Source organism: Capronia epimyces, assembly GCF_000585565.1.
Source record: "Capronia epimyces CBS 606.96 chromosome Unknown aczIQ-supercont1.9, whole genome shotgun sequence".
Classification (NCBI taxonomy): Eukaryota; Fungi; Ascomycota; class Eurotiomycetes; order Chaetothyriales; family Herpotrichiellaceae; genus Capronia; species Capronia epimyces.
Window position 1 is genome coordinate 215,239 of NW_006912912.1, and position 27,849 is coordinate 243,087.

The 27,849-nt window shown below is 54.0% G+C and overlaps 12 protein-coding genes across 12 annotated transcripts; 7 read left to right on the top strand and 5 right to left on the bottom strand.

Moving 5' to 3' along the window:
- Window positions 1-350: 350 nt before the first annotated feature.
- Window positions 351-1,478, bottom strand: A1O3_09056 (uncharacterized protein; the record flags this gene model as incomplete). Its single annotated transcript, XM_007739152.1, has 2 exons — window positions 351-1,286; window positions 1,344-1,478. 2 exons carry the CDS (start codon window positions 1,476-1,478, stop codon window positions 351-353), a joined length of 1,071 nt encoding a protein of 356 aa, XP_007737342.1.
- Window positions 1,479-1,907: 429 nt separating this feature from the next.
- Window positions 1,908-2,980, top strand: A1O3_09057 (uncharacterized protein; the record flags this gene model as incomplete). Its single annotated transcript, XM_007739153.1, has 2 exons — window positions 1,908-1,944; window positions 2,007-2,980. The coding sequence occupies 2 exons, from the start codon at window positions 1,908-1,910 to the stop codon at window positions 2,978-2,980; spliced, it is 1,011 nt and encodes a 336-aa protein (XP_007737343.1).
- A 526-nt stretch (window positions 2,981-3,506) lies between these two features.
- On the bottom strand, window positions 3,507-4,211 carry A1O3_09058 (tubulin binding cofactor A; the record flags this gene model as incomplete). Its single annotated transcript, XM_007739154.1, has 3 exons — window positions 3,507-3,611; window positions 3,799-3,885; window positions 4,032-4,211. 3 exons carry the CDS (start codon window positions 4,209-4,211, stop codon window positions 3,507-3,509), a joined length of 372 nt encoding a protein of 123 aa, XP_007737344.1.
- A 1,049-nt stretch (window positions 4,212-5,260) lies between these two features.
- A1O3_09059 (uncharacterized protein) lies at window positions 5,261-5,662 on the top strand (the record flags this gene model as incomplete). Its single annotated transcript, XM_007739155.1, has 3 exons — window positions 5,261-5,514; window positions 5,564-5,592; window positions 5,652-5,662. The coding sequence occupies 3 exons, from the start codon at window positions 5,261-5,263 to the stop codon at window positions 5,660-5,662; spliced, it is 294 nt and encodes a 97-aa protein (XP_007737345.1).
- A 1,209-nt stretch (window positions 5,663-6,871) lies between these two features.
- On the top strand, window positions 6,872-7,801 carry A1O3_09060 (uncharacterized protein; the record flags this gene model as incomplete). The annotated part of the gene is made up of 1 exon (XM_007739156.1): window positions 6,872-7,801. One exon carries the CDS (start codon window positions 6,872-6,874, stop codon window positions 7,799-7,801), a length of 930 nt encoding a protein of 309 aa, XP_007737346.1.
- Window positions 7,802-8,006: 205 nt separating this feature from the next.
- A1O3_09061 (uncharacterized protein) lies at window positions 8,007-8,786 on the bottom strand (the record flags this gene model as incomplete). The annotated part of the gene is made up of 1 exon (XM_007739157.1): window positions 8,007-8,786. The coding sequence occupies one exon, from the start codon at window positions 8,784-8,786 to the stop codon at window positions 8,007-8,009; it is 780 nt and encodes a 259-aa protein (XP_007737347.1).
- A 1,698-nt stretch (window positions 8,787-10,484) lies between these two features.
- A1O3_09062 (flotillin) lies at window positions 10,485-12,084 on the top strand (the record flags this gene model as incomplete). The annotated part of the gene is made up of 2 exons (XM_007739158.1): window positions 10,485-10,916; window positions 11,020-12,084. The coding sequence occupies 2 exons, from the start codon at window positions 10,485-10,487 to the stop codon at window positions 12,082-12,084; spliced, it is 1,497 nt and encodes a 498-aa protein (XP_007737348.1).
- Window positions 12,085-13,108: 1,024 nt separating this feature from the next.
- On the bottom strand, window positions 13,109-16,411 carry A1O3_09063 (uncharacterized protein; the record flags this gene model as incomplete). The annotated part of the gene is made up of 5 exons (XM_007739159.1): window positions 13,109-13,210; window positions 13,264-15,248; window positions 15,410-15,619; window positions 15,696-16,008; window positions 16,124-16,411. 5 exons carry the CDS (start codon window positions 16,409-16,411, stop codon window positions 13,109-13,111), a joined length of 2,898 nt encoding a protein of 965 aa, XP_007737349.1.
- Window positions 16,412-19,006: 2,595 nt separating this feature from the next.
- Window positions 19,007-19,963, top strand: A1O3_09064 (uncharacterized protein; the record flags this gene model as incomplete). The annotated part of the gene is made up of 1 exon (XM_007739160.1): window positions 19,007-19,963. The coding sequence occupies one exon, from the start codon at window positions 19,007-19,009 to the stop codon at window positions 19,961-19,963; it is 957 nt and encodes a 318-aa protein (XP_007737350.1).
- Window positions 19,964-20,102: 139 nt separating this feature from the next.
- On the bottom strand, window positions 20,103-20,843 carry A1O3_09065 (uncharacterized protein; the record flags this gene model as incomplete). The annotated part of the gene is made up of 2 exons (XM_007739161.1): window positions 20,103-20,532; window positions 20,737-20,843. 2 exons carry the CDS (start codon window positions 20,841-20,843, stop codon window positions 20,103-20,105), a joined length of 537 nt encoding a protein of 178 aa, XP_007737351.1.
- A 151-nt stretch (window positions 20,844-20,994) lies between these two features.
- On the top strand, window positions 20,995-21,939 carry A1O3_09066 (Fe/S biogenesis protein NfuA; the record flags this gene model as incomplete). Its single annotated transcript, XM_007739162.1, has 1 exon — window positions 20,995-21,939. The coding sequence occupies one exon, from the start codon at window positions 20,995-20,997 to the stop codon at window positions 21,937-21,939; it is 945 nt and encodes a 314-aa protein (XP_007737352.1).
- A 3,076-nt stretch (window positions 21,940-25,015) lies between these two features.
- Window positions 25,016-27,673, top strand: A1O3_09067 (uncharacterized protein; the record flags this gene model as incomplete). Its single annotated transcript, XM_007739163.1, has 2 exons — window positions 25,016-27,033; window positions 27,085-27,673. The coding sequence occupies 2 exons, from the start codon at window positions 25,016-25,018 to the stop codon at window positions 27,671-27,673; spliced, it is 2,607 nt and encodes an 868-aa protein (XP_007737353.1).
- Window positions 27,674-27,849: the final 176 nt, after the last annotated feature.

Sequence of the window (27,849 nt, forward strand, 5' to 3'; positions counted from 1 at the left end):
TCCACGCGAGGATTGCGACGTCCAGAACGACAATAGTTCTACGAAAGGCATGAAACTGCAGTCAATGGGCACTACAAGCATTTCTTGTACAGGCGTAGTATGCCTTTTTTTGCAATGAAATGAGTTCCCTGGAATAGGGGATGATGGCTGTTGTGAGGACATGGTCGATGCATAGATGGACGTTTGCAGGCGGACAATCAAGGGTGGGGTGGCAGCTATTGAAATGCAAACAAGAAGATTACACAGTCAAGCAGAGAAGCAAGCATGTTCATCTAACAAATCCAGTTCACTCCAATAGTTAGACGCCCTCCAATCTGGTCCTATCAATGTCCTTTCAAATGTGACGCGGTCTAAGATATTCCCGGCCTCTTTGCCATCTTCCTGGGAGTCGACATGAAAGGTGAGGGTGGAAGTTTTCGCTGCAGCCGCTGTGGTTGAGGATTGAGTCTCATGGGACTCCCTGACCTTGGTCTGTCATCCTCGTTAACTTTGAGCAGCTTTCGCGGCGGTTCGACGTCGTGTTCGTCGGGAGTTTCTAAGAAGTCGAGAGTCAAGCGAGCCTGGATCTGCGGATCTGACCGTGTGGCAGGTACAGGTGGATTTCTGGCCGTCGATCCCGGAAGTGACGCTGTGGGATTCGATGCTGCCCTTCCGCTCTTCAGTGCACGCAGTCTGGCTTCGCGATCCCTTGTCAGATCGTACGAGGCGTCGAGTTCTGCTGGTCCCGGTTTGGGAGCATGCAAAGGCGGCCTTGAAGTCCGGATTGGGCCGGGGTTTCGAATAAGTGCAGGAGACACCGGAGTGGCCGCTTTCTGCTTCAAGTCGTCCACGAATTGCTGGGGAGGCCTCGTAACGGTTGTGGCTCGTTTCGGCAGCTCATGCATCGGTCTGTTCATTCTCGAGGCCTTTGCATCGCGAGCTTCTTTCTTGATCTTCTCCAGCATCGTCATCTTGTGGGCTCCCTTGCTCCCTGTCCTCCCGCTGATGTAGTTGTAGTTGATCCGAGCCCTCTTTGAGGCGGGAAGATTGACCCTCGACGCAATCTGGGTCACATTCTGCTCCTTCTCGTTCTTGATGCTGGCCAAGGCGACTTTCAACATGGCTTCGTCGGCAATGGCGGCCAGGCGTGCATCTTCCTTCAGTTTGCAGTAGACCTTGTACCAGTTCTTAGGGTCTTTGGGCTCATGGGGTTTCAGATGCCAGTCAGCGATGTCGCGTTTGATGAAAGTCATCCAGAGCTCGGCATCTTTGCCTATGATCTGTGGTGAGGCCCGTTCGATTTGATGCTGAGCGAGAAAGATGGTTCATCAGTCTTGGAAAAACCACGGGAGGGAAGCACCCACCAATTTCTCGGGGCTCTCGATCTTCAGCAGCACTGGTCGGACGAGTTCGTAGTCCAGGTCTCCAATGTCTGTAATGCGGCCACTGCATCGGATGCATGCCCGGCGGGCCATGTTGAAGAGAGTGTCGGCCGGCATGTTCACCACCTCGGTAGGCTAGATAGCACGACAGAAGGGCGAGTTGCGCCGGAGCAAAGCAGGTTGTAAGATAGCCCAGGTCATGAAGTGGTGGAGTGAGACTCGAGGCGGACAGTATTCCGGGGAAGTGTCTTGGTTTAAACAAAGGTGAAGTCCTCCTACATATGTAAGCCCCTCATGAGCTGTGGAGCCTTGGGCGCAGGGCGCTTGCTAGGGCAGCTGCGGACGGCGGTGATCGATCGCCAACCTCCGCGAGGAATGAAACTTATATGTATGACTTACTTTGTCTCCGTCCCTACGACCGGCGACAATGACGAGCGACGTTGCATGCAGCACCTCCTAGAACCCGTCTTATAGTTGACTCTTACTGTATCCTGTATCCTGGATCCTGGACGATTGATTGCATTTGCTATACCATCTGCAGCAACAATGGCAAAGTTTACCGTATTAGATCAAGCCGAAGAAGGTGAGACCTGGTCAAATCAATCATTCAAGCAAGACTATTCAACTAACTGTCCTTGTCCACAGACAAACTCCACGCCACTCGGCTGTTGGGCATTGAAGAGCGTCCTTTCAAACGTTTAACTAAGCGACTCGTTGCACCGACGACGCCGATCAATGCGTTCCTTTCACGGCCCAGTTCATCGGATGAGACTACCGCAGCCACGGATCCGGCAGAGCAACATAAACAGTTTCTCAAGGATATCCACCGGTTTCGTGAAGATGTGATTCTGGATTTCGCCGCATTCGAGAGCAGCATTGCGCGCATACAATTCCTCCGCAGCGCAAACGAGCGAGAGCGAGAGCGGTATGCCGCTGAAAAGCTCAAAATCGAAGCCACAGCCGAGGAGGTGCGAGAGAACACCACTAATCTCCGCGTCCAATTGGACGAGGCACAGAAAACGCTGGCGATCCGTAAAACCTACGATGTGTTGGCGGACAAGATCACCCAGAATCCGGCGCTGAAGCCGCGTGATGAACAGCATGTCAATATTGAGAAACTGAAAGCAGAGATTGAAGAGCTGGAGCGCGAGGCACAGGAACACAAACAGGCCTGGCTTGAGCGCCGTGAGCAGCTGGCCAAAGTTGTGCACGAGGGACTGAAGCTGCGGAGGTTGATGCGCGACGAGAAGGAGCCGGAGCGAGACGACGAGACTGAACAGACGCAAGAAGCCGGTGAGCACGAACACGAGCACGAGCACGATGATGACAACATGCTGGGTGTGGGTTATAGCAGAGATGGCATCTCAAACGCTGGCACTCCGCGGCCAATTGACGACGCGTCAACTCCGTTGGCCACCGTACGTGGAAGTGGTGCATTGACGCCCAGGTCGACGTTACCAGAGGGCAGAGGCACGCCACCTCAGCACGAGAGGGATGAGGATGTCGACATGGACGGCGGTGCCGATGTGGATGCGGGCCCAGGCGCGGGAAATGAAGATGGACATGCAGCGGCGAATACCGCGGCCGAGAAGATTGGGGACGGCATGGACACGAGTTAAGGGAGGGTCTAGAGCACAGTGGTAAATCGAAGGATTCAAACCCAGCACGGGTCTTTTGAAGTGAGCAGAGGTGCCCGGACACGAATGTTTTCTGATCATGTCGATGGAGAGGACAGGGACGATAACCTTCTTTTGGTCAGCCGAGAAGGAGACCAGTTGTAGTAAAGATCGATGTCGGCCCAGGCGAGTTCAACGGCATTAGATCAACGTAGCGCCTGATCATCACCGACTGATATGGTGGGAGCGAGCTCGGATTCCACCTGGTGGGAGATACATGGCTCCAGCTAGAGTTTTTTCTGGATATGGAGTACAGGAAGCATAGGTCGGCCAGTGAGGCTCCCAGGCCTCGCCATGCACGAGTCGAGGCGAGATATCAACGCCACTGCAGTCCAGCCAGCGCATTGCAAGCCATTGCCATGCCGACCCGATCCGAGACATTCTGATATGCCTTCTCGGTGGCTAAGTCATTCCGCCGTTTGCACCTCCGAGCCGGGGTCTAAAGTGGACGCATCAAGCGATCCGACAGTCATGAGGTCTGCTGTCCTGCCACCGGATCGTCCTTCTGCGCCTCCTTGGCCGATTTCAAGACCTCAACGGCCTTACTGCGTTCCTCGTCATTCGTGGCGGTGTCCTGTAGGCAAACGAAACGAGGTGGCCCATATTAGCGGGAGTCCGTCCATCTGATCGGTCCAGGAGTTGTTGTGTGGATGCTGCAAGGTGTAGAAACGAGAATGGACATGAATCCAGCCAGCCAGCAAGACAGACAGGCGGGAAGGGAGGGGGGATGGGCATTTGAGACACGACGCGGCAAGACGTACCAGGACACTCTCCAGTTTCTCTCGCGCGCTGGTGATGCGCTCCCTGATCGTAGGGATAATGGCTTTTGTCTCTTCGAGCGCTCGTTTCTACAGACGCCAACAACGACAAATGGTTAATTAGGTACTTCGCCGCCCAGCCGGTCTGAGGGCGATTCCGCTAGGGGGTGGTAGAGAAAGAACAGGTAAAGACTAGCAAAGCAAAGCAAAGGACAGCACAGCACAGCAAAACGTACCTCCTGCTTCAACTGGAATTCTCGGTTGCCGTCCTCGTCGTCAGCTCCACCTCCAGCGCCCTCCTTTTCCAACTTGGCGATGCGCACCTCCTGCTGCACCTGCTCTTTGTAGTACGACGCTTCTTCCTTCAGCAGTCGCTGGAGCGAGGAGGTGGCGATCTGGATTTGGGAGGGAGCCATTTTGAGATTGGGATTGGGATTGGGATTGTCGGTTGATAGGAGGGACTGCCAGTGAGTCGAGCGCGTAGAGGGAGGGATTCAGTACTTGTGATTTACTACACGCAGTATAGTATAATAATACCAGGCACCTAGCCTAAGTCAGAATTCTTCGCGCACCCCACCCTAGAATAGGTGGGAAATACACGATATTCAGCTACCACTCAGGATGTATAGTCAAATCTATATATAATACCTAATAGGCTAGTACTACTTACCCTATAAATTTTATCTATAAAATAAAATATTATAGCTATAGTATATATTTATTAAGAAATATCGAAAAGAAGAGAGGATAATCGTGTCTTTTTACTTTAAATGACTATTATCTGCTAGTAAGCCCTCGTCATTTAAATTAAAAAGACGAGATATTACCGTCTTCTTTCCGACGTTTCTCGATAAATTTATACTATAAATTAGTAGTTTATACTATAGATAGAATCTAGAGAGTAAGTAGTACTAGCCTACTAGGTAATATATATAGATTTCGCTATATATTCTAAGTGGTGGCTAAATATCGTGTATTTCTCATATAAATCCAGGTGGGGTGCGCAACGAATTCTGACGCCTACTAGGTGCCAGGTAGGTAGTAGTAGTACGCCGTACTGATACTAGTGTGCCTAATGTGCCTAATGTGCCAATTCCACTGCAGTGACGTCGTCCTCCTCACTGCGACCACCACGACTGTGCTGCTTTTCTAACGACTCACGCTCGCGCTCACTACCTCTACACTTATCCTTATATTAGACCCGACTAGAATTCTGAGTTAGCGGCGCGCCCGACCGTTCTCTTCTAGACGTCTTTCTAATTTACGACTCTCGTCTCGTCTCTTCCCTCCACTAAGGCAAGCAACTTTGTCTCGCCTCGAAACTTATCTAGCCAAAGTACTATCCAAGAGTCTTTTCCATCCGTGCCCTATTCCCACCAAGCAGTGTTGTTTATACGCAAATCGAAATAGTTCAGCCCTGTAGCACACTTACTCCGCCGACAACATACGATCATCCTTCCGCAGCATGATGCAAAGAACCCCGAAACGAATCGTCCTTCGTTTCCACGAGAAATATGAACGTGAACCAGGAACAATCATAGAAAAATTCTTTGAGACAGTCAAGATTGATCCTGCAGACGACTACTTTCCACATCTATGCCCTCCAGATGACTCCACAAAGATGCATGTTGTCATCGATCTCTATTGCAAATCATCCCCCTCTGTAAACCTTGATCAAGTCTCGCACGAGGTTTATAGGGTCAAAAAGACGGATGACTTGTGAGTTGTGCCGAATTGATGGGAGCCTGCTTTACTAATCCAAAGTTAGCACATATCAGAAACTCGCCCCCAATGCCTGTAACGAAGCTCGCTTTCGCTGTTCAATTCTGAACTGGGGTACGACTGACCGAGCCTAGTCATCCGATGAATCGGATGGAGTTCGCCTGGCACACTTCGGGCATTCCCCGTTAAGGTTGCGATCTTGAGCGTCAAGAGACATGGGTATATCTCTCATCTGTCCGCTAGGAGGTACACAAGGTGTTCGGCGCGGTCGTGCTTGCGCCCTTTCACATAAGACGTATTCTGCACGAATCATATGTCGAGGTCTTCGCCTGCAACTTCGAAATGTCTTCACTCTTGTTTCACAACCACGAATCATCATATTCAAGATCATTCGATGGGTTTGACTGTAAACATGTAACCTTGCTTGGAAGACCAAATCCAAGACGGACTGGATGATCATATACCGCCTTTATATATACAGAATTTGGACCATTGTGATTACCTTCACTGCTGTGACACTGCAGCCCACTGCGCGGTGCTTTGTGATTTGAGTCTTAGTCCCACGAACCGGGCGTCGTTGATGCGTTGTTCTCGTGTTGCTGCCTTGTCCTCGTGTTGCTGCCTTGTCCTCGAGTAGTGCCTTGTCCTCGTGTTGCTGCCTGACAGAGAGATACAGTGGCATACAGTAGAACAGACCAATAGAACTATAGATTATTGCCCTCGTCCATACTGTAGAATTTGTATATTCGTTCACATGTATCAATCATATTACAAACTAGCCGAAAGCACCCTCTTCGTACAGGCTCATGGGTGAGACCGTCGTGATATTCGACGTACGTGGTCGTCGTGGATGGCGAATCTGATGGGATGACTCGTGACTTTCCCCAGAACGAGGACCAGAACGAGGCCTGTTACTTCAATGCTCGGTGTCCGAGTAAGGGAAAAGATGGAAAAGATCTCATACCCAAGTCACAGTGCTAAGATTACACGATATTACAGTATGGGACCGGCAATTAGGCAGGTTCCGACGGTCGGAATCCTTACCCCTATCAAAGTCCTGCATCGTGCTACAGCTGTAAATATACTCTGTAAACGTAAATAATCGGTAAGGTTGTCATCACTGATGAGTAAGAGCGGCATAATAATCGACAACCAATCCATGCATGTGTCAAACAAACCCAATCTGGACATACAGTTATATAATCATCCAGCCCACCCCCTCGTGTCCGTGAATGCCTATGTCGAGTTCATGATTTAGACTTATCCTGTGCACCACCTAAGGCTGCACCTACAACTACACTTGTCACTCCGGGTTGCTGAAAAAACCAAGGGAAGAATTCAAACAATCCTCGGTATGCGCGCAATCACAGTCTCCTCCTGGGGCTCGGCACCAACATTCACCACCTCCCATCCCCAACCAGTATCGTCCGACCCGGACTCAGTAACGGTCAAGGTTCTCGCAGCCGGGCTGCACCAGCTCGTGCGCGGCCAAGTGGTCGGGACACACTACAGCACGAAGAAGGCGGCGCTGCCGTACGTGCCTGGAGCGGATGGTGTGGGCACGCTCCCGGACGGACAGACGGTGTACTTCAGCAGCATTGCCTCCGGGGGCGCCTTCGCCGAATATGTCAGCGTGCCGGCGAGTGCCGTAACCGCAGCACCCACGGGCGTGGATCCAGTGCAGATCGCGGGGCTGGTAAACCCGGGCATGTCGTCGTGGATGGCGCTGGCAGCCCGCGTCGACCGGGAGCGGCTGCCGCAGGCCTTCACTGTGGTCATCGTCGGCGTCACCGCGCTGTCGGGCAAAGTGGCCGTTCACTTCATGCGACAGCTCGGTGCGGGCAAGGTGATAGGCGTCGCGCGTAACGCCGCCGAAATGGCAGCTCTCAACCTCGACCAGAGCATTGTCCTGGCCGAGACCAAGATCGCCGATACCGACTTCTCGACCCTAGGTGACGTCGACCTGATCCTCGACTACCTATACGGCCCGCCCGCGCTGGCACTGCTCACCGCGCTCGACTCCAAAGTGCCCACGCAGTATGTCCAGGTCGGGTCCGTTGCGGGGCCAGACATCGCTCTGCCCGCAGCGCTGCTGCGGTCTAAGGACCTCACCTTGGGAGGCACAGGGCCCGGGTCCTGGTCCATGGCCCAGTTCAACAAGGAATTGCCAGCATTGTTAGCCGCAGTGGCTAAGCTGCCACCACAGGACATCAAGGTGCGCAAGTTGGAGGATGTTGATGTCGCCTGGGCAGCCAAAAGGGAGAGGACCGTCTTCGTGCCTTGAGTTGGATTCGGCTGAGCATACCTACTGAGTAAGGGCCTGACCAGCAGGCGCCGAGGTGAACAGTGAATGGTTGGTGCCAAGGGTGTAGGAAGTAATAGTCACACGACCTAAATGGGATGCTCCAGGTGAGCCAAAGAACGATGAGAATGGAAGATGAATGGGGAGATGGCCGGATTATACCTGTATCGAGCCTCTCCTGACAATCCTATATACCGACCTCGATCTCCACCCAAATACACCTGACAGTGGTTGTCTCCAGTAATCCCAGCTCGCTCTCCGTGCGGAAACTCACGTCCTGCAAGTTCGTATGCACATCAATTTCGTCTGGCTGTAGCGTCCTTGTTCTCGTTCTCATTCTCGTCCCTGACGAATGCGCTCCTAGCGGGCGGTCACTCCAAGAGCTGCCTTCGCCGGTGGGAGAGTCGGACTCCCGCCAGCCGAGATTCCATTTCCCGGTTTCCCCGGTCGGATCGTGGTCTGGGCCAGGCAACACGAATGTTCTCTTTAGCCAGGACTTTTTAGATGGGGGTGCTGGGCGCGATGCTGTGTCTTGCGGCTGGACTGGGGGTGACGGAGGGTTTGACTGGTCATCTTCAGGACGTACGTCCTTGGGTATAGTTGAAGAGCCGCACAGCTCCCATCGCAGCACTACATCCACTTCCTGCACCACGGCGTACTGCGTCCAGAAGGAAGAACGGTTCTCGTCCCCAGTAAGAGGAATGACCGACGCGGTCGTCTCATTCGGCAGTGCTGGCGCCACAATGTTCTGCTCAGTGACTGGACCGCTGGCTCGGAGGACATCTGACGGGACGATGGCGATAGCAAGCCGGTTGCATGCATTCGAGAGGTGGAGGGTGAAGCAAGGAATGATCGAGTTTGTGACCAGATTGAGGATCCGTCGGCTGCGTTCCCGTCGTATTATGGAGGGGGCCGACGTTGACTTCTCGCGTGACGGAACCTCAGGCCGATGGCCGGAAGTCGCCATGGATTCTTCATAGGTTGGAATGGGCTCTGATGAGCTCCAGGGATCTTCTGTTGACTTGGACATTGGTCTTTGCTTTCTCTTGCTCTGTGCTATGCACAGGTGTTGAGCAGGCTGTTAGTCGCAGATGGAGGGGCTCAGGCCTCACGCCCGGGATCAAGAGAAGGGAGAAGCCGACAAGAGTAGGAAGTAGGGGGGGAACTGGTTCAGCACTGGCTCATGGGTGCGATTAAAAGCCTCAACTTCAGGCTGGTGGGCTTAGGGAATCGTCAGTCTGCGAAACCGGTGAGAGGAAGACTAGGTCAAGCAAGGCGGGATGTCCAAGCGGAGATCGGGACGATGGTTGGCCGGTTCCCTCTTGCTGTGCAGTAGTGGTGCACTGTGTACGGATATAGTGTATCACTGTACAGCCGAACATGGCACCAGGTCCGATGAGAAGGTGGAGAGACACTGGAGGAGGCAGGGTGGTGAGCCCGAGATCAAACCAAGGGCGCGGCTGGGGGCCTGTGAAGTCTCGCTCCTCTTTTTCGCTTGGCCTGAGCCTAAGGAGCCCCTCGCAAGGCTGATTCCATGGGACGCCGCTTTTACACTCGGCCCTAGGTGCTGCGCCCACTGCCCACTGCTACAGAGTATGAATCCGCCTGCACAACTCTACGCTCCACGATGGGAAGGCTGATGCTGTCTATCGATGGATCTTCTTTCTGATGGTTCACTTACTAGTTACTTGTACCTGTACAGCCTCGCCGTGGAATCCATCGCATCTGTGGCTGTGGTTGTTTGAACTGCCTCACGCCATCACCATCCATCGTCATATCTCATATCCATCTCCATCTCCATCTCCATCTCCATCTCCATCTCCATCGACTGCGCAAGGCGAACAACGCACCCCCCGAGCCAAGAGAGGTTGCCTTATTTCAACCAACTAGCAACCACTGGAACGTGCAGATCGTCGTATTCGGGTTTCCACCCCTCGTCGCCCTCGTCGCCCTCGTCGACCCCATGACCTCGTTTATTGAGTTCCACAGTGCTTGGCTTCTAGAAGACAGTCTGCATGATGGCCGTCGGCCGATCTTCTTCGGGCTCCTCCGCGCTCTCCATGGTTGAGTCTAGTCAAGAGAAAAATAGTACTACTGCCGAGGGTTACAGCTTCAGTCTTTAGAGTACAATTTCTAAGCATGCTAGCTGGTATACGCCTACGCCTGGTGCTGTACCCGCTACTCTGTTAGTCCGGTTTGCACGAGCCGTCACACCAAGGCATGCATCCATTGTCGGCAACACGGTCACAGCCAGGGCGGAATCCCACCCCCTTTGTGGTTCGCAGCTGTGCACGGGACAAGTTTGCTGTGTACGGCGCGGGTCGACAGGTCCTCAGCTGAAGAGTATATCTTTCCTGTACCTCCCTCTCGAACGCTCGTGTGTTTTCCCCTCCGCTCATATCGACCCAGCAGTCCTGTTTATCTGCTCACCATTTTCGATCCCTTGCCCAACCACCTTGTCCAGAGAGCTACTCATCACCTTGGGGTAACCCTAAACCGTTGCCCGCAGTTAGAACACGAGGTTCAACGGTGAAGACAAAGACTACCTAGTTCTTCTTCACTGCAAGGGAGTAGGTGAAGGCTTTGGTCTTCGAGATTTACAAATAGGTCGCGCGAACCCTCTTCCTCTTAGCTTGCACCATCGTCAAACGTTTCTACTGCCGCTATGTGGTTCCATATCTCCAACGCCAACGAGTACCTCGTCATCACCGGCGCCGGTGTCGACGATGTCCGGATCGTCAAGAAGGCGTTCATCTACCCATGGCAACGGGTGGCTCGCATCTCGGTTTCACCCTTCGACTTCTCTCTGAACCTGCAAGCCATGACGATCGAGAAACTCCAGTTCGCTCTGCCGGCCGTCTTCACCATCGGCCCGGACAACGAGCCGGAGGCTCTGAAGAAATACGCCCTCCTGCTGAGCGGTAATCCGGACGGATCGTCTTCATCAGCCAAGAGACCTGGGTTGGCCATCACACCAACCGCGCGAAGCCACGTCCAGGACATTGTCAAGGGTATCATTGAGGGTGAGACGCGCGTCATTGTCTCGAGCATGACTATGGAGGAGATCTTCAAAGAGCGCCAGATGTTCAAGGAGAAGGTGAGTCGGCCCAAGATGCCGAAATTCCGACCTCCCCTTGCCAACAAACTGTTGGGCTACCAACCTACTACTCTCATCACATGCTAACGAGCATACTTTATAGGTGATAGGAAATGTGCAAAAGGAACTGGACCAATTCGGGTTAAGGATCTACAACGCCAACGTCAAAGAACTACAAGACACGCCCGGTTCAGAGTATTTTGCGTTTCTGTCACGTAAGGCCCATGAAGGGGCATCGAATCAAGCTCGGATCGACGTGGCCGAGGCACGCATGCGAGGCGAGATCGGCGAGGCGGCCAAGAAAGGGCACACTAAGCAAGAGATTTCCAAGATCGAGGCGGAGACGGCGGTGCTGGAGACGAAGCGCAAAGCGGACAAGGCGCAGGCGGATGCAGAGCTCACCAATCGGCAGACGGAGCTGAACATGGGCATCCAGATGGCGCAGATCAAGGCGAGGCGGGCGGCCGAGGCACGCGACGCCGAGCTGCAGAAGGAGGTCGAGACCAAGAAGGCGGCGACGGAGCTGGAGCGGCTGCGGGCTAAGGACCTGGTGCGCGCGCAAATCTCGAAGGAGACGGCGCAGCAGGAGGCCGACGCCCACTTCTACCGCGAGTCCAAGGGCGCCGACGTCCGCGCTTACGCCGAGAAGCAGGACGCCGAGGCCCAGCTGTTCAAGCAGCAGCGCCAGATCCAGGCCGCGGTCGAGCGCCAGATCAAGGAGGCCGACGCCATGTTCCATGCCAAAATGCGAGAGGCCGAAGCCACCCAGGCCCAGGCCCAGGCGTACAAGGCCCTCGCCGAGGCCTTTGGCGGACCTCAGGGTCTGCTCACCTTCATGATGCTCAAGGAGAACACCTACGAGAAGCTGGCACTGGCCAACGCGAAGGCCGTCCAGGGTCTGCAGCCCAAGATCACTGTCTGGAACACCGACTCCGCCGGCGCCGGGTCCGGCTCCGACGCCGGCATCGCCCCCATCAAGAACATCCTGCAGTCCCTGCCACCCTTGCTCACCACCATCCAGGAGCAGACCGGCATCGCCCCGCCCAGCTGGTTGCTGCAGATGCCCAAGGACGACTCCCGCGCCGCCAATGCCAATGCCAATGCCAATACCAATGGCTCGCTCGCCGCCGACGAGAAGAAGATGCTCTCTGCCGCTGCCGCCAAGTGAAACCCTCCACACCCGCTTCTGTGCGCTCATGCTGCTGCATAGTACCTCAGTCGCTTCTGGTCCGGCCCGGTCGGAGCCTGTCCCACCCAGATCGGAGCCGTGAGACCTCCGAACACCATCCCGCGTTTTCCGTCCAATCAATTATTGTGGGCTTCCTTTCTTTTCCTTTGTGTGCTGGGTCTATCAATTGCCGTTGGCTGGAGTGGTGTCGAGTTGACTTTGCGTTTTGCCATGTACTCTAATGTCACGTAACTCTTGTACATATCTCGTCTATCGAAGCGGACTTTCCGCCTCGACCTCAACAGCTTTTATTCGGCCCGATTGGGGATCCTACATTGACCTGTTTGTTTTACTTGCTTTCCTCGCCATGGTCGTTGGGCTTGTCGCCGTGCGCCTTTGAGTCCCCAGAGGACGCGGCAATATCTACTCAGGGACCTACACGAAGATTTGAAGACGGTCTCCTGTAGCAATCTGGACATCGCAGCAACAGCAGGGGAGGAGTATCATTTCTGGTGCATGCAAATCATTCAACATTCGTTGGAGCTGGACCTAGGCGCGGCATGTTTACCCTTTCATCTCACCACGAGGAATCATCATAAGTGCCACACCCCATCCGCCGACCAGGTCCATATTTCATTGTCAGAACAAACCGGCCGAACTTCTCCGCCCTTCAGCCAAGGTGCAGTGCCAAAGGCTGCACCCGAGCACTGTGGGGGTTGTGCCATACAGTTGCCCTCCTAATCTCCTTTGCAGGCTTTGAAATGGTTTCAAGCCCCTTGATCTCATGTAGAGATGAAAGCCGTCCAAAATCCCAAAAAGACCATAGGCCCTTGTCCAATGATATACCACCGTAATCTTTCATATCGTAACATCATAGCATCCTCAACCCGCCAACAGGGTCGGATACACTTTACTGCCAATTTTGAGGGTCGATTTTTCGTCGCCGCCCAAGGCATGTGTCCTTTAAACCTAACTTTTTCAATTGCCTCTAGTTTTGATTTTGCTAGGCCACGTTTTTTTATCGTCAGCGCCGCAGCCAATCAAACTTTTTCCGGGTATCAACTCCAGTTTGTGGTTCAACCTGCACGCTTCGATCGTATAGCTCACTGCGAGGATCGGCAGAGTCCTGTCATGCATGGTTAGAAGAAAGACGCCGACGTGGGATCGGGGGGTTTGTACCTCGGGTTCGTCCACAATCTTGGTCTCCAAGACTAGTTTGACCGTCTCCTCAGTGCGAGAAGTTCGTTGCGGAAAGGTATAATGCTCCTGCAGACTTTTCTGGAGACCCACGATCACCTCTCCCATAATCTCAAACTTTTTCCAGTTAACGTTCGTGCCGATGAATGTGGGGTTTGCCGAAGCGGCCATGGTGAGGTCCTGCCGCACCAGCGGTAGGAAAGGAATCCGTTCACGGCCCGAATTGTCCCAAGCCATTCGATACGCAGCGTGCGATTTCGGGAGTCCCATCAGAATGGTCAAGCGCAGGAATTGCTTCTGGACGTCAGGAGATATCAGCTCGTGTGTAGCAGCAAGACGTGCGACCTCATGGCCAGTGATTCCCGCCACTATTGCACCTAGAGAGTTGTAATTATTCAGCTGCCGCACCTTCCATGCCAGCGCCATAAATTTTTCTAAAGCCCTGGCCCGATGCTTCGGCTTATCTCGCAGTAATATCATACCGGAAACAAACAATGCCAAATGGTTGAAATGCCTGACCATGGCACTGATATTGTCGCCAGCATGAGACTTGCTCTTCTCTTTGGTGGAAAGCCACGCGTGCCGAACAAAATCCCGTGGCCTGATTGCAGAAAACATGGTCCAGTCAATGCGGGTGATTTCGTGAGCAAGCTCTTCAACAGGAGTTTCCATGAATTGATGCCACTGGAACTTGCTCAGACGGATTTCTGGGGTTACTTTGTATTTTTCGGCTCGTGCTTTTGCATTGCGCAGTTGCAAGTGATTCGTGTATGATTGGCTGGACGTGTTACTCGATTTTGGAAGACCCGACGACGACGACGACGACGAAGGAGCATTCGGGCCACGTGCAGTAGAATCGGCGTCTTCCCCGCTGTCGCTAGCGTCTCGTCGGGGCTTCTGGTCGAGTTTCGTACCTCTTTCGTTGCTCAACGACGGAAGGGAGGTCGTAGAGGACGACGGCTTCTTACTGCGTTTCCCATCCGAGGTGCTTCCGGCCTCCGTATATGCCCAGTCCGCATCTTCATCTGGAACAATCGTGTCCAGATTATTGCTGATTTCTCGGGCGGCAGGGGCAAACACTTTACTCTTCTCAATGCTCTGCACGAAAGGGACGGCAACGTTCCGAGCCGGTCCAAGAGCAAAATCCCCAGGATAGTTAGCGGTCCATTGAGCTAACACTGATAGGTACCGCAGCATTTCAGCTACCTTGCTGAAATGAACCATCTTGCTCTGCTCGACCTTCATGAATTGATCGATGATGGCCACAAGCAGTTGTCGAGGCGTCGCAAATGCACGGTACAGACACAGGAACGAGGGGACAAATTTGGAGTCGGTCTTATTAGCGGGCAATGCCAGCAACTTTTCCACAAGCTCCGTGAACGGTACGCCAGACTCTTGCTTGTTGTAATCGAGTGTCAACTTCGTTGCCGAGTCGGTCAAAGTTGGCGCCATACTGTCAACCTCCGTGCGTGGAGAGAGCTCGTTCGGATCTTCATCCATGTTGAGAAAGGTTTGATAGGCTCGATTGTTGGGGGTTCCAGATGAAGCGGGACGAAGCATGGACTTCACATAGTAAGAGTCGGGGGTTTCGGGGACCGGCATCGTGAAGGGATCCGCAAGAGGCACCGGTTGGTTAGTGAAATCGCCTGATGAGACAGGCGTATGGGGTCCTGCAGGTCGACGTTGGTGTCTGGAAGCTGCCGAAGTGTCCAGGCGAAGTTTCGTCTTTCGACCGGGGGAAACTACATCTTCCACAGGCGACGCCTCGCTTTCTTCGTCGGCTGACTCAATGATAGCTGGACGGGCCGAAAGGTTCAGCAAAAGCTCCTTGGATTTGGAACTCTGTAAGCGGTTATTCGATCGGCTACGGCTTCTATTTTTCCTCGGTGACGGATCCCTGGAAACGGCACGCTGGCTACCCAGAGACCGGCTGGAGGCATGTGATGATCCGCTCGTTCGAACGGATGCTGCGAGAGGGGTTAGTCAAGTAAGGCTAGAAGACTGGAGACGGAGGAAGGAACGATCATGAGAAAGGACCTCGACCTCGTGATGGTTCACGTGAGCCCACCATGCGGGTATCAAGCCACAGGGCCTAGGTATTGATGGAATCGGGCAGGGTTTCACTCACCCCGAGGAGAGGTACTGACTCTGTCCAGCATGGCCAACAGACAAAGTTGGGCACCCTCAGGAGACTTGACAGATACCTCGGCTATAGCGACGTTCGCTAGACTGCGGCGAATCTGCTCGTGAAACTTGGAACTGATCTGACGAGACTCCTGCTTTACGTCGCACTTGGAAGCAAGCAGCATACAAGACAGTCCACTGTTGGCCATGGAAGCTGGGGAAGTACGGTCAGTTGCATGCCGATATGGACGATCGAGGCTCGGCCCAGGGTCCGGCCGGAAGGCACTTACTCAACGCTGTAGGGACATCAGCGACGCTTTCCCTGTCCGAGACGTCATAGAGACAAAAGACTCCGTCAAGCTCTGGAAACGGGGACCCGTTGACGTAGGGGGGCCATTCTATCCTTCGTCCGCTACTGAAATCAATGTCGTCGAGCGACAGCTCGATAAAGTGTACACGATATGATTGGTCTTTGACAGCGACCTGGGTTACAGACGAAGAGCCCTGTCCCTGGGCGACGGTTCTGATAAAGGAGGTCTTGCCACAACCCCGAGCGCCCACGACCAAAATATTGATGGGTGGCTTGAGGTCAGAGTGACTGGTCTGGAAGAGGAACGGGAATTAATAAGGATCCAGCCGAAGACGATTGTTACCGCTAAAAAAGATGACGACGATGGGACCCGGGAAAGATTGCGGCACAGAGGGGAGATAAACATACCATGTTGGCTGGCTTTGCCCCCGAGGAGTAGTCCGTGGCAGAGGGTCGACCGGAGTGCCGGGTCGTGGTCCTTCTTTCGGGCGAGGTTCGAGTTGCATCACGAGACCCGGTTTTGGAGCTGCGGTAAGTGGCATCTAATGGTCTGGAAGCGACTGACGGGCGTCGGGGATGTTGCTCTCTCCGTCGGTTATCAACCGAGGGAGCTGAGTTATGCCTCTCGCGGGTCCGAGGCGGCGATACAGCAGCCTTGGGGTCGAGCGAGCGATACCTGGCGTTTCGGCTATCCATGACTATGGGTGTCGAGGGTAGACTAATCCGAGAGAACACCAGGTCTCATAGCGAATGATTGACGGCGTCTAGGTCGATCCTCTGGGAGATTGAAGGCTGCAAATGGAAGGTGACCAGAGGGTTGAATGGAGGTGGAGGGCAGTCATGGGTGTTTGGGACATCAAGACACCAAGTGAATGGGTCTCTGAGACAGACGGAGGACGGCTTGTGGACTCGAAGCTACAGTACCTGACCTCATGCCCGATAGGAGAAGTCCTCTCTCTTTTCGATGCGGGCCGGACTCGGAGCCTTTGTCGAGGTTAGGGGTTGGAAGGCCTAACACCAGATCCAGTAGCCCAGGGAAGTGAACGGAGTATGAAGCAGAATGGGGAGTGTCGATCGAGGACGAAAGAAGGGGTTTATCTGGCCCTGTTGCAGGGAGGTCCTGTAGAGAGGTCGTCAAGTTAGGGTTGGGGTGGCTTAGTGTTGGTCTGGTAGAGGTGGAGGCCGAGTCTCTCCGTGGCCAGAATTGTATTGTCCCGAGCGCAGGCTGCCCCTTAGGCTCTTCTGGTGGTTGGGGTTGGGTTGATCAGGCTCGAGCCACTCGTCACAAGGTCAAAAGAACTGTCTAGACAGTGGAGGGAGGCGAAATCTGAAGAGAGCGCGGACGGGCAGGCCATGACGAGACATTTTTTCATTTTTCTGGGGATGGTAGCAGTATCTGCATCTGCAGTCTGTAGTTAGCAGTGTGACAGTGGATTTGAGCGGGTGGGTTGCGAAATGCAAGCGTCTTAGCCCCCATGTGAACGACCAGGTGCGTCTATGCAGGTGTCAGGAACCATTCCAACAGACGGATGGTGGTGATGGATGCCGGGTCGTGGGCTGCTGGGATGCGGTGGATGTTGGGAACGGGCGAACCAGTGAGAGAAAGACGCAGAAGGAGAACTGGCCGCCGGGCTGTGGACTTCCGGCAGCAGACAGGTGCACTATGTAGGCACGCTACCAGGCACCAATGCAGCCGGTCGGGGCTGCAATTGGTGGGTTCTCGGGGGGTCAATGGCCTACTGCAGGTGCCTGACAGCCCAATACTCTCCCGCCCGCAGCCACGGCGTCTTGGAGGGTTGAGTCCGCATAGTAACATACTAGCTATGCCGACAACGACGTTAGGACGGCCGGCGAGCATGGCACAATCGACAGCGAGCTGTCATAAGGTAGCGAGGTAGCAGGTGGTAGATCAGGGTGGTATGTCGTCACATTCCGGATACCAGGATAGTACCTAGGATACTGCTCGCACCTCCACGTACCTTACGGAGTACGGAGTACTTCGTAATAGCTTGTGGCTGCTCTGTTGACGCTTTCCTACCTAGCCTAGGTACCTATGTACTCCGTCCTACGAACTACTATCGGGCGCCCATTGGGGGCGGCCGGGTGTAAATTGCCTGGGAATTCAACATCACCACCCCGAACCCCCTCCATGGCAATACTCCGTCCAGCACCATTGCCAGCACCCTGGACCTTGTGGAAGATGCGGTACGGAGTAAATGTGACCGGGATCTCCAACCGGGCTAGTGACTGGCCATGTTTCGATTAGTGGGAACAAATCTCCTGCAGCCTCGCTTTGCCCCTTTCTCTGCTTCCCAGGGTTGGGTTTATTAGGTAGATACTGACGATAGATTTCAGTAAATTATCCCAGGTGAAATTCCAGGTGAAATATTGTTTAATTTTAGTCTGCTTTTATTACCTTTATCCCCGTCCCTATTCTCTCTAAGACTCTGTACCTCGGTGACTTAGTGTCTTATTAGTGGATTTACTGTGGGATAGTGCTGTAGGAATAAAACTATATTACAGCCTCAGCACGTAAAGAACGGTCTATGTCATTTACGAGGTGTTTGTTACCGTGAACAGTAGATTTCAGTGTGGCGTCCAGGACTGCCATCCATGCCCATGCACATATGCGACCGTTATAAGTGCATCACTCGTGGTCCAACACCCCTCGTAACACACGAGACTGTTGTTGGCAACAATCACGGAAATGAGATCTCAAGCCGCACACCTCCCCTCTATGCATGTTAGACATGGTTCCTTGCAGCTGCCCAACATCCCAGCCGTGCCCCTGCTGGGACATTCCTCTCCTGCCGCCTCTGTGGCTGCGCCTTGATGAGCTGGACGAAAGTTTAACTCGGCGCCAACATGTGAAGATCTGCCTGTATATACTATACAGACGGATGTCGCCTCGCCTGTGGCCTCCCTTGCTTGTTGTATCGCAAGATTGTGGCGTCGGCCGCGCCATTTGACTGCGACGCGTCATTGTCAACCTGCATCCTCGTACACTGTAATCTCAATTTGGACGCGGCAGTCACCTGTTGACATTCAATCTTCATCCAGCTGGGCAGTGCTTGCCGTTCTAAAATCCATCTCATGAACTCATTTGTGCACGCCTTCGACAGAAAACAGATGGACGAACATCAGCTTCGGACCACTGAATGGGCGATCGCCCATGAGAGCAGATCGAGTGTCTTCTCCACCCTCTCTTCTCCCTCGTCTTCTTCACGCCATACTAATGGCGACCTGGATCTGGATTCGCTTTTCAGGCGTCTAGATACGTATACCGCAGAAATGGAAGAGATTGAAGCCCGTCTGAGACGAGCCAGGGGTATTTCACCAGATCCCGCCCAGTTCAGTGCCCTCCGATCCTCCTCTTTGGAACATGGCCGCCCCCTTGAAACAGAGAAAGCAAGTGTGTTAAATTTGGATTCATCCAACGAGACGAGACCCCTCAGAGAGGATAAGCGGATTGAGGCCACATTTCTTCCCCGGTCCGAAAACACCAATGCCAACGCACCCATGAAGCCGAGCTGGAAATACAGTGGTACGGATTTCCACGTCGTTGAAGCCAGCCAAATAGAGTCACAGCACTCTACGCTTGAGAAGCGACCATCTCTGCGGCCAAAAGAAGAGTTCTTTCTGAACACCGTTCGAAAAAAGGAGCCAAGATACAGTGATCCCACAGACTTTCCAGATCGGGACGGGGCAGAGTTGGCAGTGCCGGATTGCTTGTCCCCTCGCCGCATGGCAACGACTGAACCCAATCGGAGGGTGAAGGACGGCGGCGAGGGGTCTGCCCACACACTTTTTCTGTCTGAACGCAACCTAGCACCACCCCACCCACCATTGTCCCGATCGACTTCGACAGTGGAATCCAGTCTTCCATCCACGCCCCTGTCACTGTGCTCGCCAACAGAGGACCAGATCCGACGACAACCGGAAAGGCCTATCCTACACCAGGGGCTGGAAACGCTGGAGCTGGGATATCAAAGCCAGAAACCATCAGTGTTGAAGTTGCCGACCTGGCAGAACGATGATGAGGACGAGGGTGAGTATGGCGGTAGTGGGAAAGAAGATCACTGGTGGCGACCGGGACAACCAGACTGCAGTCCCACCTTGTTCGGTACGCGCGATCGACGAGCCGTTTCTTCAGCAAAGCCTCGAAGACGGCAAAAGAAAGGCATCCTCAGCATTTTCCAGAGGAGGTCTTCCGTGGAAAGGTTGATCGACATGTACTTTGATGATTAAAGGAAAATGACAGTCGCTGCGAGGAGATGGGATCGTCGTCGGTGTAGATGGACACGGCCCAAAAATCCTCTTGTTCCATGCCTGCTTGCTTGCGATCACTTCATCAGGAACGCGGTGCTATAGATCTGATCAATGACCATTACGAGATGCGGGTTTGACGTTGCTCGTTGAAACCCAGATCGGCGACGAGAGCCGCAAATGCCGTCATTCCACTGGCGTCGGCTGACTCCGAGCTCAAGTTGTATTCTAGCATTCGCATAGCTTGGGCAATTCGTTGCTCGAGGGATCTGTGAGTCTTGTGCGCCCCTGGCGTGCGCGTCTGATAGGCTTCCTCCTGTTCAGCCGAGACCGCCGTCTGAAATATCAACTGGAGCTTGGCCCGCAGACTTGGATATTGTTCAAACAGCTTCGGTAGCCTTGGATCGCGCACGAGCAGGTCGGTGAATGGAAGACTTCTAGCCTCTTCCGTGCTGGGGAATATCTCAGTAACTAGGGGAGGCTGAGCGCTCTTCTCTGGGTCCACGTTGCTGCACACAGCCTTGTGTGTTTTGAAGCATTGCAGAGAACAACTGTAGAAAAAAGTCAACGAGGATGTCCCACGCCTCTAAACAGCGGAGTATTCAGACCTGGTGGCCCTACAGGCGGGACAATGGTACTTGAAGGTTGGACTTTGGCAGACGCTGCAGAATTGGCTTGACATCGAGAAACTAGACCGTAAGCAGAGAGCGCGACGGGTAGCTCGTGTTGCTGTCAGAGTGAGTCCGGTCTGATACCTGTAGTGTTGGTGATTGTCTCTGTCCGCAACATTTGAAGAAACACAGGAAATAATCTGTGTAATGACGACGAGTCGCTGACAAATGGGGGCCGAGGTTTTCCACATTGTACCTGAGGACCCCGAACTCGTGCGTCATTTGCGACTCATGCTAAACATTCTTGTCGCTCAACCTTCGCCATCCAACAATTAAGACACTTCCTGTCTTTTGCAACATTCCCCGATATCCTGTTTTGAGCATCCTCCATACTTCTACACCATGCGTGGCTTGGCTCCGTCGCAAGCCCTAAGGGCCCTGTCCCGCTCCTGCCACAGAAAGACACAGGCCCCGAGCCCTGTTTGTCGAGCTGCCACCACCCGCCATGTCCATCAGTCGGTCCGAATTCCCGCATTGACAGCATCACGAGCTGGCCGCAGACCTGTCCTACAGCCTACACCTCTACATTCCACATTTAACAGGTCAAACCGGTCCATCTACATTCAGACCCAGTCGACCCCCAATCCCGACGCGCTGAAGTTCATACCTGACCATCCGGTCCTCCCCAAAGACTTCCCCTCGACGTTTCTCGAATACTCCTCTCCTCGCTCGACGCTGGGTGGGCCCCATCCCTCTCCGCTTGCGGCAAGATTGCTAGATGTGGACGGAGCCAAGTCTGTCTTCTACGGGCCCGACTTCATCACGGTAACCAAGGCGGAAGATGTGAACTGGGCGCACATCAAGCCGGAAGTCTTCAGCATCATTACCGAGGCAATCACTTCTGGGGAGCCGATTGTGAACACGGTGGATCAAGCTACAGCTAGCGATGGCCAGGAAGGGGGAGGACAAGACAGTCTGGCGGCTAATGATGACGACGACGAAGTCGTGGCCATGATCAAGGAATTGTTGGAAACGCGGATTCGACCAGCCATACAAGAAGACGGGGGTGATATCGAGTTCCGAGGGTTTGAGGACGGGCATGTGTTACTGAAACTTCGTGGTGCGTGCCGAACATGTGACTCGAGTACAGTGACATTGAAGAACGGGATTGAGTCGATGTTGATGCATTACATTGAAGAGGTCAAGGGGGTCACCCAAATTATGGACGAAGAGGAAGAAATTGCTATCCAAGAGTTCGCCAAGTTCGAGGAGAAACTTCGACAACAGAAAGGACCCGATGCGGCGCCAACCACAATGGGCAAGGGAAGCCTGGATTTTGTTGAATAAGGTGCTGGGGCAAATTCCCCGAACGACCGATCTCAACGGCTCTGTGACCCTGGTCATATGTTCATGTGTGGCACGATGGATATGGCAGTGTTGAGACCCAAACTGAAGCTGGCCCTGGAGCCACGCGTCGTTATGACGGCAGGCCAGGTCTCGCCCAGTCTGACGTTTGGAGTCAGCAACAGCGGGGTTTGGCATCTGATATGCATGCAGTGTGCTTTCAGGATTGATCGCTTTGGGAGAGGAGCAATGACGATGGGGGCCGCCAGACGGCGGAGACTAAATCTCAAGTCAGTCAGCAAGCTGCGGAGAAATGCATGGTATGATCTCCACGGACACGGTCAGAAGTACTTGCTTTTGATAGTAGATTCAACAATGTCCCATGAACCTTGCACCGACGGCGCTGGGGCTAGACCGGCGCAGGTGCAAGCTGATGGGATTTAGTTGGACGAATCTGGATGGGGATGATTTCGGTGCCGCAGTGTGTTTCGCACCAACTGAGGACTGAGACGGTACACTGGTAGGATAGCAACGGAAGAGCGCATTTGAACTGGACTAAACCATATGGCACGGAGTTGTACTTTCGAATATTGATGCATTCCCGTCCGATATTGGATGGTACCAGTACCTACCTAGGTAGTAGGTGCCTAGTACCTACAGTAATTCTCTGGGGTTGAACACAGAGTCCCTACTAGTAGAGGTAACCTTGAGGATGGATGCTTCGTTGCTCTAGAGCGACTATCTCCAGCTCAAGAGGCGGGCTGGGCGATCTGGGCCTCTGTCTTGCTGTGTTCAAGGTTATGGCGGTACGGTAACTGGACCCCTGGCTGGTTCATTGCAGTAGTGTTAGTAAGGTGTATTCGTACATACTCCGTAGTGTTCTCATTCCCCGCAATCTTCCACGCCTCCAGGCTGCCTGTTTGCTGCAGGTCATTGTTGAGTTGCAGATCGGATCATCCTCCTCATACCACGCTTCGAGCTGCTGGCCAGCTCCTCTCTTCTGTCACTTGACGGTTTTCGGCCGTCGACTACTGCCTGTGGCCTGGACCCTGTCCCCCGCAATTAGAGAATACGCAGTATACGTACGGTACCCTGCATGCCAACCACTACTCCGTACTGTGTAACATACCTACCTACGTAAGTAGAAGTCTCCGTGGTCGACACTACCCTCCAGCCAATCCAGCAAGTCCTCGTAAAGAGGCTCAGGGTAGGCGTTAACATTCATGGCGGGTTACACGGGGGTCTTTTCTCATCAACTAGATAACTTCTATCTGCGGATATAAGGAGCATATAATATTGAAAATCATCTATCTACCGAAGAGAGGCAGTAGAGTACATATACACATCAATTGCTTAGAGGGATACTGATCCCAGTAGAACGTAGAACCGGAGATTTCCTTATTACCTGGTATCGACGTGGTTGTCGAGCCCTTTCCCCCCTCCTTTAGGACCACCTCCCTGCCACGACTGTTCATCCAGCTCTGCTGAAAGTTATGCCATCCATACTCTGCTGTGCCACAACCACGACACACCGGCCTATTCGGCCCCTCTCTGCGCTGTCCTCTCCTCTTTCCATCGACTCGTATTATGACTTTCTGACTGGCTTTCCTGCCGTGTCTGTTTTGACTTTTTGCGCCTTTCCGGGCACCCTCTGGGCCTGACTTTGCCCGCGGTCAAGGTCCTCCCCTTTACCTGCGGTCACAATTGATAGCATCCCCAGACTGTCTCGTATCTGTCTGTCTGCCCGTACGCCCCAGCCGTCCACACTCAGAGTTGGGGCGAGCCAAATACGAACCGGTTGCCACCCTTGGGTGCCCGATCCACCATCGCCACCACCACCACCACTACGCGCCCACCCCCCGCCACGCCCGGACCACCCCTGCCACTATTACTGCCAATGTCAATCTCGATTTCCCTGCTCACCTAGGGTTAGCCTCCTAAGCCCTTCGACTCCCGTGCCGGGTTCTATGTGGAGGGGAGCAATACGATAGACGGATAGACCTCCAGGGCAGTCCGCCCACCGGGTCGCGTGAGAGCTAAGAGAGAATCAGCAGTAAAACTCTGTCCACAAGAATCCGGGGAAAACGGCCCTCTCGCAGTGTCCTAGACCTGGAGCTGGAAGCTGGAGACCCAGTACGACTCTTAGAACATAATATTCTCCTTCCATTAAACTGCTACTGCTACGTAGTCTTGTTCATCATCCATCGTCCATCCTCGGCTCCCTCCGCCTCTAGATTCTGCCGCCCTCTTCCATCTCCCACTCACTGCACTCCACCTTCTTTTGCCAACCTCTCAGCCCAGGTCAGGCCAGGCACACCACTCCCCCCTCCATTGTTCACCATTCCGGGTCCAGGGTTTTGCCATTTGCCTCTCGCGGCTCCGGGCACTTCGCTTTCATTATCTCTGCCACCGACACTCAGGTATTGTGTTTTGGTCCTCGAATCAATCGACGCATCCGTTGTTTCTGATCTATCTGACCAGCATTCGTCCCCTACCGCCCTCGCCCTCGCCCTCGGCTGACAAGACAGCGAGCACTTACGACTTACCGCCCGGTGGCCACTCCTTGTCTCGCTGCGGGGGAGATCAAAAGTGTTCCTCTTGTCGGTTGCGTCCATCATAGTCGCCATCGTCGTCGATTCCTGTGATTTGCCTCATAGACTTCTCGGAAGCCGTCCGCGGGCGTGGGTTGCCAGTGTGAAGCTCTCCGTGGACTCTGCTACTTTCACCTGGCTCAGGACATGTTAGAGCAAGCAACCTTGGAAGCCTCGTTCTGAAGGTAAGCGCAGCCATTCTAGCCTGCGACGTGGCTCTCTTTTTGCTTGGTCCTTAATCCTGGGGTCGTTGCGCCCGGTTGGAGGGGTTACTGCGGCCGACTGCGGGCGAGTCGCTGGCAGAGGAGTCAGCACCACCGACGCGCCTCTCCACCCACCTCTTGTCTTCGGCGTGCCCCAAATCAGACCTCAAGCTCTACGTCCTTATTCATCCATCCTCATTCCTGCCTCTTCTGGTGTGACCTTGTGCTAATTGCTCCACCGCAGAGACTGTACAAGCATCTGCGCTGACATCGCCGTACCCAGCGATGAGTAACCCCTCGAGCAAGCAGGGCGGCCGGGCCTCTCGCGGACCTATGCCGGCCTTTGGCACTTTCGGCGCACACCAAGCTCCAGCCTCGATCCTGCTCGAGAAGTCGAATCCTGGCCTACGCAGGTCGACACCCGATTCAGAGGCTCTGGCCTCATCCGACGATGAAGTTGAACACCCCAAGGGGATGGCCAGTGGAAATGCTAAAGCTAATCGAAATGCCCGGAGGACGTCCTGGCTGAACGATGTCACCTCGTCCAACATCAACCGAAAGCCTTCCATCACCGGTCCGTACAGTCCATCCACCTCACATCCAGGAACTCCGGGATCCGAGCAAGCTCCCTGGACTAATGTTAATCCTTCCGGTGCCGCGGGATGGTCGAGCCAACAAACTTCCTATCCATGGACGAACATCTGGGGTCAAGATGGCCGCAAAGAACCGCCTGCCAGGCTTCAGGAAGTCTTGCCCACGAACGGCGATGGCGGCATCCCCTTCTCGATTCCGTTACAACCCACCCCCAAAACATACCGCTCTCAGTCATACTCGGTCGGTCAGCTTGATACCACCTCTGCACCCACTGCGCCAAACCCTGTGTCAACATCGGTCGAGGCGACTCGAAACCGACTGGGCGGACAGTACCCGTCCTTGCAGCGACGGACTTCGAGGACCAGTGGGCTTGGCACCATCGAGCCCGGAGGGCTCGGGCGCTTACGAGAGATAGAGGATGATGAAGATGATTTGGAAGGCAATCAGATGTCAGAAGTCATCGCTACGGAGCAGGCGCGCACGATTGAAAGGTTGGAGAAAGAAAACGCGCAGCTCCGTCAAGCCGCCCAGACGCGTGGTAGGGCCCTCTCAGGTGCGTCCGCCGCTCCTCCACCCGCCCCCGGGTTTCGAAACAGTCGCCTTCGCAGCGCCGTTCCTGAAGAGGCCGAAACTGCCATCGACGACAGGGAAGACTTTGCGATTTTGGGAGGCCTCGGCGATCGGGAGAACAGTACTCGTCGTTTGAGTGAGCAGACACTTGGTTATCCCGAAAGGCAGCCTCTCTCGGCCATCGAAAACCGCAGTCTGGAGAGTGTCAGGAAAGCCCAGTGGCAGACATCCCTAGGATTTGGACCCATCCCGGAAGCCCCGCAAAGCCGGCGACACTCTTTTGCTGATGTGCCAACCCGACACGGTTCATTCAGCTCCAACGGTAAGGACATCGACCGAATCCCCTGGCCGGCTCTAGGAACTGATTTGCTAGAACGTGAGGATCAAATGACGGCATATGAGAGTGGTTCCCAAACTTTGTCCCAAGGAGATGATCGTGAGTTGGCCCTAGCCCTGTTGCAACCCAATGAAATCCAGATGAATATCATATACTTACGAAACCGCCGTGCTGCAGCAGCCTACTTCAATACCACAGAATCGACCCGGCGTGCCGCGGACGCCCGAGTCCACCAGTCACACCGTGACCCTCAAAATTACGGACCTCTGGGAATCGGGGCTTTCCTCGAACCTGTCAGCCAACCCTTGTACATCGTCAACTTCAAGTGTTGTCGATCGGACGTCTTCTACATTCAAGAAGGAACCGGGCTCCATGTCAATGTCGGCGACCTCGTCATTGTTGAGGCGGATCGAGGCACTGACCTCGGAACGGTCCAACACACCAATGTCTCGTGGGAAGATGCCCGCCGGTACAAAGAGTACTACGCCGAGGAACATTACAAGTGGTTGATGATGTTCTCGATGCAGAGTCGCAACGGAGGACCCAACGTCGTCAACCCAAACGGAATGTCCGGACGACCGGGGAGTGCTGTCGGTGGCATGGGACCTCAAGGTCATCACGGGCCGCATGACGCTCCTCACTCGGACCTGAAACCAAAGATGATCAAGAGATTGGCTCAGAACCACGAGATCCAGTCGCTGAAGGACAAAGAAGGTAACGAGGCCAAAGCTAAGCGTGTCTGTCAACAGAAGGTCATCGAGCATCGGCTGAACATGGAGATCCTTGACGCCGAGTTTCAAATGTAAGTGAATCGACACAGGTGCTCGTGGACGCCACAACTAACCCCTGGCAGGGACAGCAAAAAGCTCACGTTCTACTACTTTGCCGACAACTACATCAACTTCAACCATCTGGTTACCGACCTTTTCAAGATTTACAAAACTCGAATCTGGATGTCGGCCATCAATCCGGCTTCCTTCCAAACTCCGACTGCTTCCCTCGGTATTACCCCTGTCTACAGTGCTGCTCCTGGAGACGAACGTCAGCGGAGAAGGCCCCAGCCTGTACAACAGCAAGCCCAACAACCCCTCGGCCTTGGGTCCCAACCCGTGACCACCCCCTTCGGGGATTCTTTCGACGCGGATCGGACGTTTAAGAATCAGGCCCAGGGGATGCGCAACTCCTACTACAATCAATTCCAGGACGTTGGGGCCGCTGGGACCGGCCCTCAACAGCTTCAACCTGGCGTGTCACCCTTTTCGCCCAACATGCCAGGTCCCATGGACCCCTTCATGTCTTTCTACAGCCCATCCTATCCGAGCCTCAATCCGGGTGCCCCCAATTTTGCGAGTAACCGTCCTGAATTCCGAGGCCGGGGCCACAATCAGCCGGGTGATCTGAACTGGATGGGACGGTTTCAGGGGTTGTCGCTCGGTTCTTGAATGGGGTTCCTCACCCATCGGCCAAGGTCAGAGGGTTTTCCAAGGCGGCTTTTTATTCGTCGACGATTGCATAATGGACAGACACACAAAATGTAGAGCTGGGTTCAGCGTGGATTCCATTCACACCACGCAGAGACTTTTACTAGATTGTGCCAAAAAGAGGGGGCAAAGAGAAA